Genomic DNA, 14,533 nt, shown 5'->3' with positions numbered 1-14,533 from the left:
AATACTTTTCGACCGTAGTAATAATTAATAGATTATACTGTAAACGACTTGATACAGATTAAAAACGATCGAACTTTATATAATATATATGTATATTTATAATTCACACATGAGCGCAATATTTTTCAAATCTTTGGTAAAAAAAAAAATAGTAAAAATTAATTATTAATAATATCATTAAAACGCTTCACGTCTATACTGCAGCAGTTGTAACTATCACGTTATATTTTTTTCGAATCATTAAAATAACATAATAATAATATTGTGTAAAGTTCTCCTAATGCAAAATATACAATCAAACACAATATATACATGATACATCATCACATCATAGATATTATAGGTACCTACCTAATATACCTAATATTACCTATGTATGAATTATAAATATTATACCTATAGTAATAAAACCACGGGGCGTTTTACGATGGAAATCCAGAGAACGATGTTGTATGACGTATGTGTATAATTTAATACGTATATATATATTATATTATTATAATACGCGTTTGTAATCGGGCAGACGTGCCTTGAGGTGTAAACGGACACGAGTCGGGGACGCAGAGTAATAAACAATTTACGTACTGTCGTGCAATTGAACGTCGTATGGCTAATATACACACATCATCGTTGTTCTGCTAATTATCATTATAATTGCAATAGGTATTACAATTACGGAGTGATATAAAATGTAAAATAAGGGAGGACAGTTCCGACGTTAGACTGTAATTAAAATAAGAATGACCATAATAATAAATATATAAACGCAATTAGGTATTACTCGCCACGACTAATTTCTCTCGTAATTTTCTTCCAAGTACCACCGATTTGCATAATATAGGATGACTATATTATATGCATGCGCGCAATATAAAATAAATACAATTGCTTACAAAACGTACCGCAGATACTGCAATACGATATAATACTTTAAACTTTAAAGGTACTGCATAATATTATTAAACACCATCCAATCCACCTCCGTCGTCGGTGAACAAAATCGCAAAAAAGGTTTCGTACTGTGTAATCGTAAAATTAACAAGCTGCAGCGGTATGATGATATTATATTATGTTCCATATTATTATAATAATATATACAAGCCAAGATATTGTATAATAATGAGTATATATTATGATATCATGTACACGTTATTTATATTTAGCGGGTAAAAACAGACATGGAACAAGTGTTATTCAATCGCGTTTTGTGTCCCAGAGTTAAACATAATATTGGTAGTTTTATGAAATATTAATATATTTATTCCATAAATATTATATATTATTATTATTATTATTATCATAGACATAACAACTATTATTAGTTATTAAATCTTTGATTATTGTGTATAACGCAAGGCGTGACACGATAAATCAATACATTATGTATAGGTATACGCATTTTGTTAGTTGACAGATTCCCGTGTAAATGAATATATTTATATCGCATTGTCATCGATCAAAATGCATTGCAAGCGTAACAAAGATATATTTCGTACGTGATATTATATATTATAATAAACATTATGATTATATATTTTATGTAATCTACGGCGTAAATTCTACACGAATTTAAAAGTGATATTTTTGACATCGTGAGAATTTTTACAAATTTCCTATATGCATATATAACTTTTTACATCGTTATTCTCAATCCTTGGAGTACGATTAAGTCCAATTACAAGTTCATAAATCAAAATATTATCAGAACTAATTCAACTTGGTTTAGAATGTTTAGATATTCTTGTTATTTATATAAACTTTTGTAATTCATTTTGTTTGAAATATTAAAATTGTTTTTAATAATTTATCAAATATAGGAGTAATTAATAATTATTGTTATTAAGTATTTTATTTTATACTATCTGGTATTTCATTCTCACCACAATTTTTTTTTACTTTTGTTATGGAGATATGACACCCCCCTTAAAAATAAGTATCTGTTCAAATAATGAAACGATGACAAAAAAAAAGTTCATGTCAATTCATACATATAATTATGATTTATGACAACCTCCTTAAAAAAATCCTGCGTACGCCACTGTAATAACTAATAAGTAATTTTTTATATTAAAAAGTCTATAAATTATAATACACCAGTTTCTCTTTAACCGTATCTGAAAAAAATCTGTGATATTGTCAGGGGCAAGGATTAATAGATTTAATTGATTTGTAAAGCAATAGCGAAAGAGTTTATAAGTACCTATATAGTATATGTTAATATTTCTGAGACCGTAAAGATTTTAAAGTCCAAACGCAGGAATGATTTGAGACATAAATAGACGCATTTATTATAATATCTAATGATATTGATTGTAAAGTTTGTAATTTATATTATATTTGATTTCTTTATTGCACCTTAATTGTAACTAAACTTGGTGTAACCATGTTGACTTTAGTAGAATGGTATATGGTTGAAGTTCATCTTTTTAAAATAAGTTTGTGGTTCTTTCCTAGGTGGGTAAATAAACCTACGTTTAGAGTTTAACTGAACCATTTTTTTTTTTGTTTATAACATATTCTCCCTACGTTAAACGTTTGTGATATCAAACCTAAATATCATAGAATGCAAAAAGTTAAAGTTCAAATTTAAATAGAAAATATATACAAGAAAACCAAACTCACTAAAACTAGAAGTAAGTACAGTTTCTAGGCACCTATTTTCATGTTTTTTTTCTTTTTAATTTAAGAACTGTACGGTAACCAGTATTATAAATTTATAACTGTAGAAAACATTCTCTCTATGCATAAATAATACACAACTAGTACAAACGCAACATATACAATTCGCAAAAAAAAGTAAAAAGCGCACTATATAATTATATATTAAATATCTCATGGATAATAATTAAATTTAAATAAATGTATTTATAATTATAATTTATCACAATTATCGAAAATTGTATCAATTTCGTTTTTTAATGTAATCAAAACTTCAAGCTCTTACTGTACTAACGAGAAAATATGGCATAAGTACATATTGTTATTATATAATATTAAATTGTATTTAAAAAGGGGGCGCGGTGGTAAAAACTTATTAATTATTATGTATTGAGAATGAAATTCACTCTCAAATATCTATTTAAGCAATATAACTAGATACAACTATTATAACAGAGCTGCTTGATTTATTATCATAAAATAATATATTCATATGAATTTATAATATATTAATGTATATGGTACAATAATTATTATTTTAATAAGTTTATAAAGCTCTTAATATCTCTTAAGTTAAAAAAAAACTAACAAAGGCAGACATATTACGTTAATATTACTATGAATTCGATGTTCTTAAAAAATTAAACCAAAATTTACTACAAACAGTGCAAACAAATGTAGAATATACAACATCAACCCATGCAAATATATATACGAATATATTATATAAGGTAGAACAAAGCAATTAAACAATTTTAGAAAAAATAATAAAACTATGAAAGTTAGACTCCAGTAAATTATTAGTGTTAATTGCACTTCGTTTATTAATCAAATGAATTAGTTTTTTTAATTATTATTTTAAACTATTTACTATTGATTTGAATACATTGGCTAAATATCTCATGTATTTACGATATTAACATTTAAATTAAATCAAATAGTTCACTTGAAATTACTCAGTCAGACAGTATAAAAGCCAGACGATAAAATTTAAAAGTATATAAATAACATTCAATAATAATTAATCAATTATTAATTATAATCATCAAGACGTGAATTATATTTAAATTATTTATGTATTCTTTATTCTAGGTTAGCTAAATAACTAGTTAGGAAGTTTTCTTAGCAGCAGCTTTTATCTCCTGTTAATTAATTTAGCGGCGAGATACCGCAATTTGTAAAGCTGGATCAAAGATATTGTCTGCTGATTGTTAAATGATATATTTTATCATAGATAAGTAATAGGTTTGTAAAATATTTCATATTTCCCTACTTCTCTAGTAGTTAGTAATCATCATATTTTTTAATTTATTGTATTTCAACTATATTTTTTATACCTCATTAATAAACCGAATTTTTTTTTATATTCATATTAAAAAAACAACTCTAAATTGCCTATCAAAAGCGCCGTTCATTGAACAAAATATACAAATATAATATCTATTAGTAAAAACACATCGATTCTTTATTAATGTTAATAGTATGAAATCATTTATTATATATTAAAAATAGATCACGGTGCTGCTATAATTTATTGTAGTGCATATTGACAAATGACAATGCTATTTTTTTTCTGACTTCAAGCTTATAAATCTAAATGATTTGCCTTTTAATCTCACTGTATAACTATTACTTTATATAAAAAATTAAAATAAATTATCTACATCACTACATACATTTATGTTTTGTATTCATCATATAAAGTTATACTACATACATCTACGAGGTGAACCATTACAACGTATGATACTTGTTATTTCAGAAAACACTAACGGTTTTTAAGAAGTTTTAAATAATTTTAAATCATATTCGTATAATTTTTGGAAAATAATATAATATTCACTATTTTTAAATCTTATTTTTTTTTTAGTTTTTACTTATTTGAATTACAATATGCACTTTTATTTTAAAATTTCAAATCAGAATATTATAATTTCAGGGCATTTTAATCTATGGAAATAAAATTGCAGACAAGTAGTTTAATATATTTAACGTATAACTCATAACTGCAATATAGTATTAAAAGTTTAGATAATAGCTATATAGCTAAGAACTTATAAAGGTATGTATTTCTTCTAATATTCATTAGTGTTTCATAGTACCTGGAGTTTAAAGTAATTTTTTTTAATATTATGTATATTTTATTCTTTTTCGCGTATATTAGCGTGAAATATTTTCAAAAACCTTTTCTAATAGTTTTTGAAATAATGAGTGTTTTACATAAAATTAATCATCCGCTAAACGTAAACATAATTATAACAATAATAATTAGAAATCGATTACAGATTTAAAATTTAAGTATACTATAAGTCTATAACTAATATAACTATACGAGTATCGGAGTATATATAAAAGAAGCCTATATTATACTACAGTAAGCCGTTATTAAGCATTATAAATTATAATACATTTTATACTACTTGTACCATTGATTAAAAATTCCATTATATGCTTGTAAAATGTGTACATAAGTCAGAAGTCGTCAATGTATATTGTATGTTGTATGGAAGGCCATGCAATAAAACAGATAAAATAGGAGTGCCAAATGGCAAATACACCCAGCCACCTCCCCATATGGCACATCTGAATTCAGGGTATGCTGTTCAAACACTCCCCCCCCCCCAAAAAAAAAATTAAAATAATTTTGAGTAACGAGGAAGAAATCGTTTTATTTTGTCGCGGTACAATTTGTATTGCTATATTTTGTAAGCCCCCCCCCCGAAATTTTATTTTGTTTATATTCCTGGCTATGACTATATTATACTCAACACTTCAATGATATAAATAGTTTTTAATAAAAAATATTAGGTATGTATGAAGTTTCATTGCGTTAATTCAAAGACATAAGAAAAACATTTATTTTTATGTCTATCTTGTATTGAAATAAGTGATTTCACATTTTCTAGTTAAAGTACTAATTTAGTTCAAATAATATATTATTAAGCATACAAAATTTTAAGAAAATATTATGTATAGGAACTTCAGTCTCCTACCCGAAAAAAAAAATTGGGCTGTTTGTGCATTGTGCATAATATGCAAATATTCATTTATAAATACAATAAATGTAAAATGTTGTCATTACATTTAAATTACATCCACTCTGAAATTCAATATAAATATAGAAATTTTACTGCAATGTTTGTACCGGACCAAGACAAAAATAATTATAGATACCTAAATAATAATGAAAGTATTTTTTTTTTAAGTTTAATAATATTAAATAGTTAATATTTATATGGTATATCTAATTTAATCATACATCTCGTTATCTCAAGTCTTTGTAGTTGTTTGTACTGTATTACTGTTTCAAACAGCCTGTACCTATCACCACAAATTAAATAATTTTTTTTTAAATTTAATTTTATTCATTGTGTAATAGCAAGATATGAATAAAATCTACTATTTATCTAAATCATTGTTTGTAGGCGCCTAGTCTATTAATAGTTGTACAAATCGTAATAATCGTATGTTAATAGAGCATATTTTAAAAGCACTTACCTTTTCAAGGATATAAGTATATAACATAATATAATATCATGATCAACGATAATATAAATTTCTATTGGCATATAAGTCATAAATATTTTAGTAAAACGCATTTCCCAATCACATATAGCAAATAGATTAATTAACTGTTAACTGTTAAGTGCTTAACTACATTCTTTACTCTAAGGCCTAACCGGATCGCCGTGCCGCCTTCCGTCCGACAACTCTTTGTGCACGTACATTTTTTCCATAGATCTTATACCTTATATTTTTAATTTTTTTCACATTGAATATTTTTGAGGTTAGAATTTTTCCCGCTAAAAGAATGTTATCTTTGAACACGATAATATCTTTGAAATCTTAAATAAATAATAATGTCGAAAGTTTCATAACAAAATAAAACCCTCTACGGTCGTCATTCAAATTTCAAAGGTTACAGGTATAGTGGACATTGGCCGTGACCTGTCATTAAATGCTTTTGCGCGTTGTTATTCGTCGCAAGACGATTCGAGTTTTGTGCCAATACAACATTTTCATTTTGTAACACTTATTTCCGGAACGAATGAAAACAATGGAAAACGACTCGCCTAACTTGTTTGACAGCGAACCGATGTCGGTAAAGCTGGCTTTTCCCGAAAACGCCAGCAGCAACAACGATGACATATTGACTGAGATATTAGAAGAAATACATGAAGAAGACCGCACACCACCTATCGTAGAAAATGACAGCCAGATGACTGACTGTAATATTGATAAACCACCTATTGGTACCTTTGAATATCACACCGATGATTCGGATGGCGAAAATGACAATTTGCTGGTGGACGCCGATCCGGACCAGTCAACTGAATCGCTGAAAGAGGATTCCCCAAATGTCAAGACAAAAGATATCCATAAGGGGCTACCGCCTGGTCGAGTGAAGTTAATCATGAAAATGGACCCGGACGTCAATATAGTGGCTGGCGATGCAGTGTTCCTGCTCACAAAGGCGACGGTAAGCTACTGTACAAATCTTGGTACACTTATTATCAATAATAACTTACCTATATATAGTTATTACATTATGTTGATTGTTCAGGAGCAATTTGTTGGGCTTTTGGCGCAACACTGTCACAAAGAGATGGTAGCAACCAACAAAAAAACATTGCAAAAGAAGCATATCGACACTGTGATTGAAGAAAATGTACCATTTGAATTCTTAGAAGGTGCGTTAGATTGGTAAAACCATTTTAATTATGTACACTATTTTTTTCCTTTATACATTTTGTATTATAATAATAAATTAATATAATATGTCAATATAACAATATTAATTTGATAAAAATAATAAAATGGTCTCAATTACTGACCAAACTATCCACATTAACTGAGTATTCTTTATTGGTTACACAATTTGGGATGCTACAAATTTTGATACTAAATTTAAAAATGATTCAGGATTCAACGGTTTTTTTTAAATATAACATATATTTCATTTAAGTACAACAAAAAAATAAATAAATAAATAAAAACACAACACTGCACATGGGTAAACAGAAATAATTTTCTTTTAATCACAATTTTAAGCCATAACAATATGCAACCATAAAAATAAATATAGATACATAATCATTTATATCTAAATTAAAATAAAAATTGTTTAAAATATAAGCATAGGTATATGGAAATGAGATTTGAAATGAGAAAACAAAAAATTACTTGAGCCAATTATATTTAAGGAAGACAAAAAATTATGAGTTCTCTTATACAATTGTTTTTTAAAACAAAAAATACGTAAATAGGTACCAATCATAATATTGAGGACACTGACATTATATTTTGAAATAACATAATTAATATTTACATTATTTAAATACAACTTAATATTTTATTTATAAACATCAAGTATTCTAACTTATCATTATAGACCTACCTTGAGAGTAAAATTATTAGCATATTTTTTTCTTATTTATGCAATTATAATTATTTTAATATGTTTAAACAAAAATAAGGTAATCAATTTCCAATTCAAAGAACATATAACTGACTCTATTCACTAGCAGTTTTTACAATTAAGTTATTTTTATTCAAAAATGATCTTTCATTATAATACATTTTACGTTTATTTCTTTAAATATAGGAGTTGTGCATAATTAGAACTTAGATTTTAATTTAATTTTGTGAGAAATTGCTAATGCTTAATTGGAATCTAACAGTCTATAGTAACAAATTTATCACATTTATAAAAAGCAAATAATTAATCATAAGGCTTCACATCAATAATTAAAAACTCTTAAAAAAAACCTACCACTATTGAATACAATCAAACATAGGCAAAATAAATATTTTGAATAATATAATCCAATATTTATCAAGCTTTTAGTCTTATAAATGATTAATAAACAAAATTATTTTTAAATAACGCCGTATGCCATACTTATAAAAATTTTAGGACTCATAGAAGATATAAAAATTTAACGCTATAATAATAATCATCACAATATTAAAGCTATGATGTGTTATTGAGATAAACACAAATTTAATTTTAATATTTTCACAATATATAAATAGTTTAAAAATTATACTTGTGTATAAGGGATTATTACCAATAATGAACATTTATGTATGAATACACCTATTCTAATGTTTACTACAATTAATTGAGGAATGCCACACAGCTGACTACATAACTGTGTTGTAACATGTGAATATTACAAAAAAGACATAAGGACAGTTCTAACAAGTTCAGTTTTTAAAATTAATTGTTTGTGAAACCTTATAATTTTTTTTAATCTAAATGATTTTAATGTGAAATTAACACAAAATATCTAATTTATTTACATCAAAATTTACCACAGCCGTTATTTTCTTTTAATACATTAAAAGAACAAAAAGTATTTTAGAATTTGGCACACAAATAATTTAAATAATGATGTATAATAATGAATGTTACTACTATTAAGTATACTCTAGTAATTTTCATAATATATTAAATATTTAATAATGTCTAACGTTTATCAAAATTATTTTTAATTTTAGTTGTCAACTTTATTCCAAGTTATAAAATACTTTTTATTGCTTAGTAATACAATCATTTTGAATAACAAAGATTAATAGAATCCTAACTATGCTGCTAAATAATATACAATAATACAGTCATCAATCATCAATACGTCTTTAAAAATAAAATATTATAAATTATTGCTTTAAGTTAAAAGATATAGTTTAATATTTATGATAATCGTATATATATTTAATTTAAATTAGATATAGTATATTTTATGTAATGGTGGAGTTGATTATACTAAGTAATTGTATAATTTAATAATAAAAATTTTAAATATTCTGTGTATAGTTAACTTTAAAATATTAAAAGTTATTATAGTGGCAAAGTGTGCTTAAATATTAGTCTTTGGTAAAGGTGCCAACACTTGAAGTTCTGATTTATAATTTGTCACAAGATGAACATTACCATGTTTTTTATTAATATGGATGTAAATAATTCATTATTCACTGCGGTTCACTTTAACATAAAATAATAAATACGGAGTTAATGCTGAGTTCTTGGATGATTTGGATTCTAAAATTTGTGTTAATTGTGCAACCGACATAGTTCTTACTGTTTCGTCATCACACTCTAACCACACACTATCTCCACTTTCTGAGTTATCTAATATTCTAACTCCACAGCATTCTAGACTACGGCACCACCGTCCTATCGAAGAAACTTTTCCTGAGTCATCAATTGAATCACTTGACTGACTATTAGGAGCACCCGAAGATGTTTTCGAAGATATTTTTAGAAATCGAAAAAGACCATTTGATATTGATGATTTTTTATAATTTGCCGGTAAAGTACCATTGGGTGTGACTGAGAGACTTCCAGTCTTGCGTCGATCACGAGGACAGTTAATATACTCGTCAAGATTGTCCTGAGCCTTAACGTATGCAACATAATGCCCAGAAGCAATTGTAGCACCCAAATGCATTATTATGGCGTACAGCTGGTAACTATGTGCTCGAGTTTGTTGTTGTGAATTGAGAGATAAACACTCTTCACAAAAACACTCCAATGTTAAAGGAGTTGGCATATGTTCATTCACTTTTGACACAACAGCTCTAAAAATTAATTTATTGATATTTTTATACATAGGTATGCTGCTAATTTTTAAGCAAATGAACAAATGTAAATTTATACCTATAGTTGGTGCAAAATCGTTTTAAATGTAATGTCAATAATCGAGGTAAACTTTCATATCCAACACTTCGTTTAGCTTCATTATATCGACAACACTGTTCACACCAATATTTATCAGTGTCTTGTAAATATTCTTCAGTCACTATTGCAGAATGATATAATTTGTTTACATTGTCATAATCTAGAATGTATGCATAATTAATATGAATGAAATAAACATGGAAATAAACAACAAACCATATGGGTTGAATTCATTTTCAGGTGATATGTCTCCATTAGTTAAACCATTTATAGGAACACAGATGTCACAAAAACTCTCTTTTCGTTCTGTAACAAATTCACATTCTAAACATGTGGTACGAAGTAAGGATACACCTTGGAAATCATCAAACATTGATGTACTACTACTACTATTACTGCTGCCACTAGGAATGCTTTCATTTTCATCAGATTGGACTGCATTTGTAGTTCCATTAACTACATACATTTGTTTGTCATCTAAAAAAAAAATATTTAAGAAGTAAATTTTTTAGATTTTTTATGATTAATGAATAACTTTTGTACCAGCAAAATTGTCATTTTCGGGTAAAACCACTTTATCACTAGTAATATTAACATTGGGTGGAAGAATGCCATTGACTGGTCGTGTTTTACTACTGGATGCAATTTTTAAAGATTTTCGTACTTGTCCAGAAAATTTTTTCAATTTATTAGGTGCAACAGGTTGAATAACTGGAGCAGGTGCAACAAAACAATTCACTTGAGCAGAATGCTGCATGACTAATTTACATCCTTCTCGAATATTATCTAACAAACAGACAAGTAGTTCATGGGCATCATGTTGTTGATTTCCTTCAAAAATTGGATTGACATCTCTATTAACACAACATTAAAATATAATTAATAATATTTATAAAAACATTAGTAATTTATTATTACCTTAAAGATTGCAAAAATACTTCAGGTTGATATGGATCTGAATTATCTTTGAGCTCACAATTATGTAATGCTTCAAATACTTGATGAAGACGTTCAGTAACTTGTATAATTTTTAGATCATTCATGCTAACATTTAATGATGATTGAAAGTTCCACATTTTGCTGCTAACTGAGCTAGTACTTCTACCCAGAGAAGAGCATTTTCCCTATGGAAAAATAAAATAAAATGATATGAGCAAATAAAATTCTACCAAAATATAATAACAGACAAATTTGCTTTAATATGGTACCTTGAGTCCATTTGTCGACCGCCCAGTGATCTCTTGTAACTCAGTGATTAGGTGATGAAGATTGTGCAAAAATGAAGGTGCAAATCGCAATGTGTACAAAACACTATTTAGAAAACAAGTGTTACCAAGATTGCATAAAGTTGCCACACCAGGGGATCCATTGCTTTCATTGTCACAAGAACAGTTTATTTGCTGCTGCTGCTGTTGCTGCTGTAGTTGTTGCTGTTGCTTGATATGCCGGATAACTTTAAAGAAAATTAAAATATTATAAATTTTCTGTAATAGAATGTAAGTTTACATTTCATAACAAGTAATATAAATAAAAGTATTATATTACTGAGAACAAACTAATTAATTACTCAACAGGAACAAACTTATTATTTAAAAGCCTTACACAGGTAAAGCATTTTTATTTTTTACTAAGTTTAAATTTTAAATTAAACTTTAGATAAAATATTCAATACACCAAATCAGATTTTCTTTACGTCAGTACCAAACAGAAAATATCAGTTAAAATACTACAATAATTTATATAACACTAAAAATAGTATATATACAAATTATCAATACCAAATGGCAGAAGTTTTATAAATATTTTATCAGAAATTTGTACCTATAAAAAATGTTTAAAATTGTTTTAATTTAAATATTTAAAAATATCACCTAATTTAAGTTAATTATCATGTCATCCATACTTCTTTCTAATATCACGTGTCATGATAACTCATATATATTATGTAGTGGAAATTGATTAATAGAAATAATTGAATAATACCTTTTAACTTTTTAAAGTAATAAAATAGTTATGTATTGATGATTAAATGTCTTTCATTCAGTGAATATTATATTATATCACTGTAATATTTGAAAATATACATTTAACTCAAGAACCAAATTACATTTTATATTAACTGCTTATTGTTATTAAGCCACATTATATAAAATGTGTAGACAATTTAAATTACCTATTTTGACAAATTTAAGTAAATTATAAGATAAAATATATAAGTAGGTATTAAGATTTGTTTTAATAGTTAAGTGCATAGGATTTTTCTATCAAATATTTTTTTAACAGAATGTGCATAAAGATAAAAAAAAAATACTATAAATGGGGTTAACAATATATATATTTATTCATTTAAAATTAAAATATTTACCAGCCAATCTATAAAACTATTATAAGATAAATTTGTTAATAGACAGACAACACGATTATAAATTATTAATAATAATAAATAATATTGGAATGTAAATAATAAAGTAAATTTATAAGATTATAATAATAAAGTTTATAAGGAACGCTTAAAATCTATATGCAATAATTATACAGCTTGCTTATCATCACTAAAATATAAGAACGCTGAAAATAATAAGTTATGATAAAAATTGTATAAATCTATTGATCCTTTTTTTCATTGTTAACCACATTTTCATCATCTTCATGACCATCAGTATCATCAACTGTATCGACAGGTTCATTAAATGCTTGTTTTACATAACTATAAATAATCAATTGTACAATAATAACAGCAAAAATAACGGATATAGCTATAACTCTATATCCTTGGATATTTAAAACTTGACCAAGAAAATATTTCATAGAAAAATATCCAATGAAAGGAACAGTAAACATTAGAAAACTGTAACCTAATAAAAACCACATAACGTGGCTTTCGAAGTCTGGTTCCATATTCAAAAATTATTGAATCACTAATGAAAAGTATAATAATACAGACTTAATGAACAGCAATTATTAACAACTAATATAAATTATTTAATCGCGAACAATTTTGATTTAGGAAATAGCAATTTTTTGCAATTAAAAACTTTTGAATTTTAAATTAACAAAACTTGATTGGAAAAATTGTAAACTTCAGTTACCAGGCTGATCAAGAGGTGATGCCATCGGGTTAAGTTGAGAGAGTGCATAGGATTTAGATTGTAGTTGCCTGGATGCTGATAAACACAACTTCTTGCGTGGTGGCTGTTCAGCTGTCTCTGCTGACGATAAAACTGTCATTTTTCTTAACCCTAAAATAAATAATTAAAATATATTAACCAACAATGATGGAACTGAACTTAAATAGACTATTAAGTTTAATTAGGAATCATGAACTCAGATTTTATCAAACTAAAAAACTTCTCAACAGGTACCTACCTATCTATTATCTAAAAACCAGTAATAATTTAAAAAGTGGTTAAAATTTCTTTGTTAAGATTTAGCAAGATCTAATGATTTAAAATCTATTGGAATAATTCATGTTCAGTTACAGTTAAATTTAACTCCTTTATTACATACATTCATAGAATGAGTATAGAAGCGTAATTCACTTGAACAAATTAAATACAACATAAACCGCAGGCCCAATTTGTAAGTCGGAATACTATCAATGATCCAACGACATTAAATTCGTCCGACGTACACGGTCAAAGTTTGTTTTCACACAAACTTGCAGTTGCACCCAAAAGGGCGGATGGCGTGATGATAATATAACAACCATCAATAGAGATTGGAGAGCATACAATAACAGCGACAACCACAATATCATCATGGTTGGTTACACTCACCAATCGGACATAGGAGATTTCATGGAAATAACGTATGTGCATAGAAAGAATCCACGGTGATCGTTTTCAAATGTCACCGAACCAAAACCGCGAGCGCGCGTTTAGTGTTCTCAGGCACGTCTGGCGGACGGAGATCAGCACTTGCGTTCTTAATCCAGCAGTAGCTTTTCTCAGTTTTCTATGGAGTATCCGCTAAACCGCTTCACCTACGACAGTCAACGAGAGTACGAGACGATTATCACGGGCGAACCGACAACACGGGCTGGTCCACCATTTTGTCGTGTTAACACAACTTTGTACTTACACAGTTACACAACACCGACAATAATTGGTGCGTGCGGGCACTTGAACGCCGGGGAATGGGGATACCACCTCTGGAGGAAAAACCTTCTGGAGGTATTTCTTTCCCGTCCAC

General features: G+C 27.2%; 2 protein-coding genes across 2 annotated transcripts; one reads left to right on the top strand and one right to left on the bottom strand.

The window, feature by feature from the left end:
* Positions 1-6,485: 6,485 nt before the first annotated feature.
* Positions 6,486-7,510, top strand: LOC132928322 (uncharacterized). The gene is made up of 2 exons (XM_060992904.1): positions 6,486-7,138; positions 7,223-7,510. The coding sequence occupies exons 1-2, from the start codon at positions 6,707-6,709 to the stop codon at positions 7,364-7,366; spliced, it is 576 nt and encodes a 191-aa protein (XP_060848887.1). The 5' UTR covers positions 6,486-6,706; the 3' UTR covers positions 7,367-7,510.
* A 157-nt stretch (positions 7,511-7,667) lies between these two features.
* Positions 7,668-14,452, bottom strand: LOC132928320 (ubiquitin carboxyl-terminal hydrolase 1). The gene is made up of 8 exons (XM_060992902.1): positions 14,119-14,452; positions 13,432-13,581; positions 11,551-11,795; positions 11,261-11,466; positions 10,886-11,196; positions 10,559-10,819; positions 10,322-10,502; positions 7,668-10,242 (listed from the first exon to the last, which is right to left on the bottom strand). Exons 2-8 carry the CDS (start codon positions 13,568-13,570, stop codon positions 9,630-9,632), a joined length of 1,956 nt encoding a protein of 651 aa, XP_060848885.1. The 5' UTR covers positions 13,571-13,581; positions 14,119-14,452; the 3' UTR covers positions 7,668-9,629.
* Positions 14,453-14,533: the final 81 nt, after the last annotated feature.

The sequence above is a fragment of the Rhopalosiphum padi genome, chromosome 4, assembly GCF_020882245.1.
Source record: "Rhopalosiphum padi isolate XX-2018 chromosome 4, ASM2088224v1, whole genome shotgun sequence".
NCBI lineage: Eukaryota > Metazoa > Arthropoda > Insecta > Hemiptera > Aphididae > Rhopalosiphum > Rhopalosiphum padi.
This window is presented reverse-complemented; position numbering and strand designations above follow the sequence as displayed.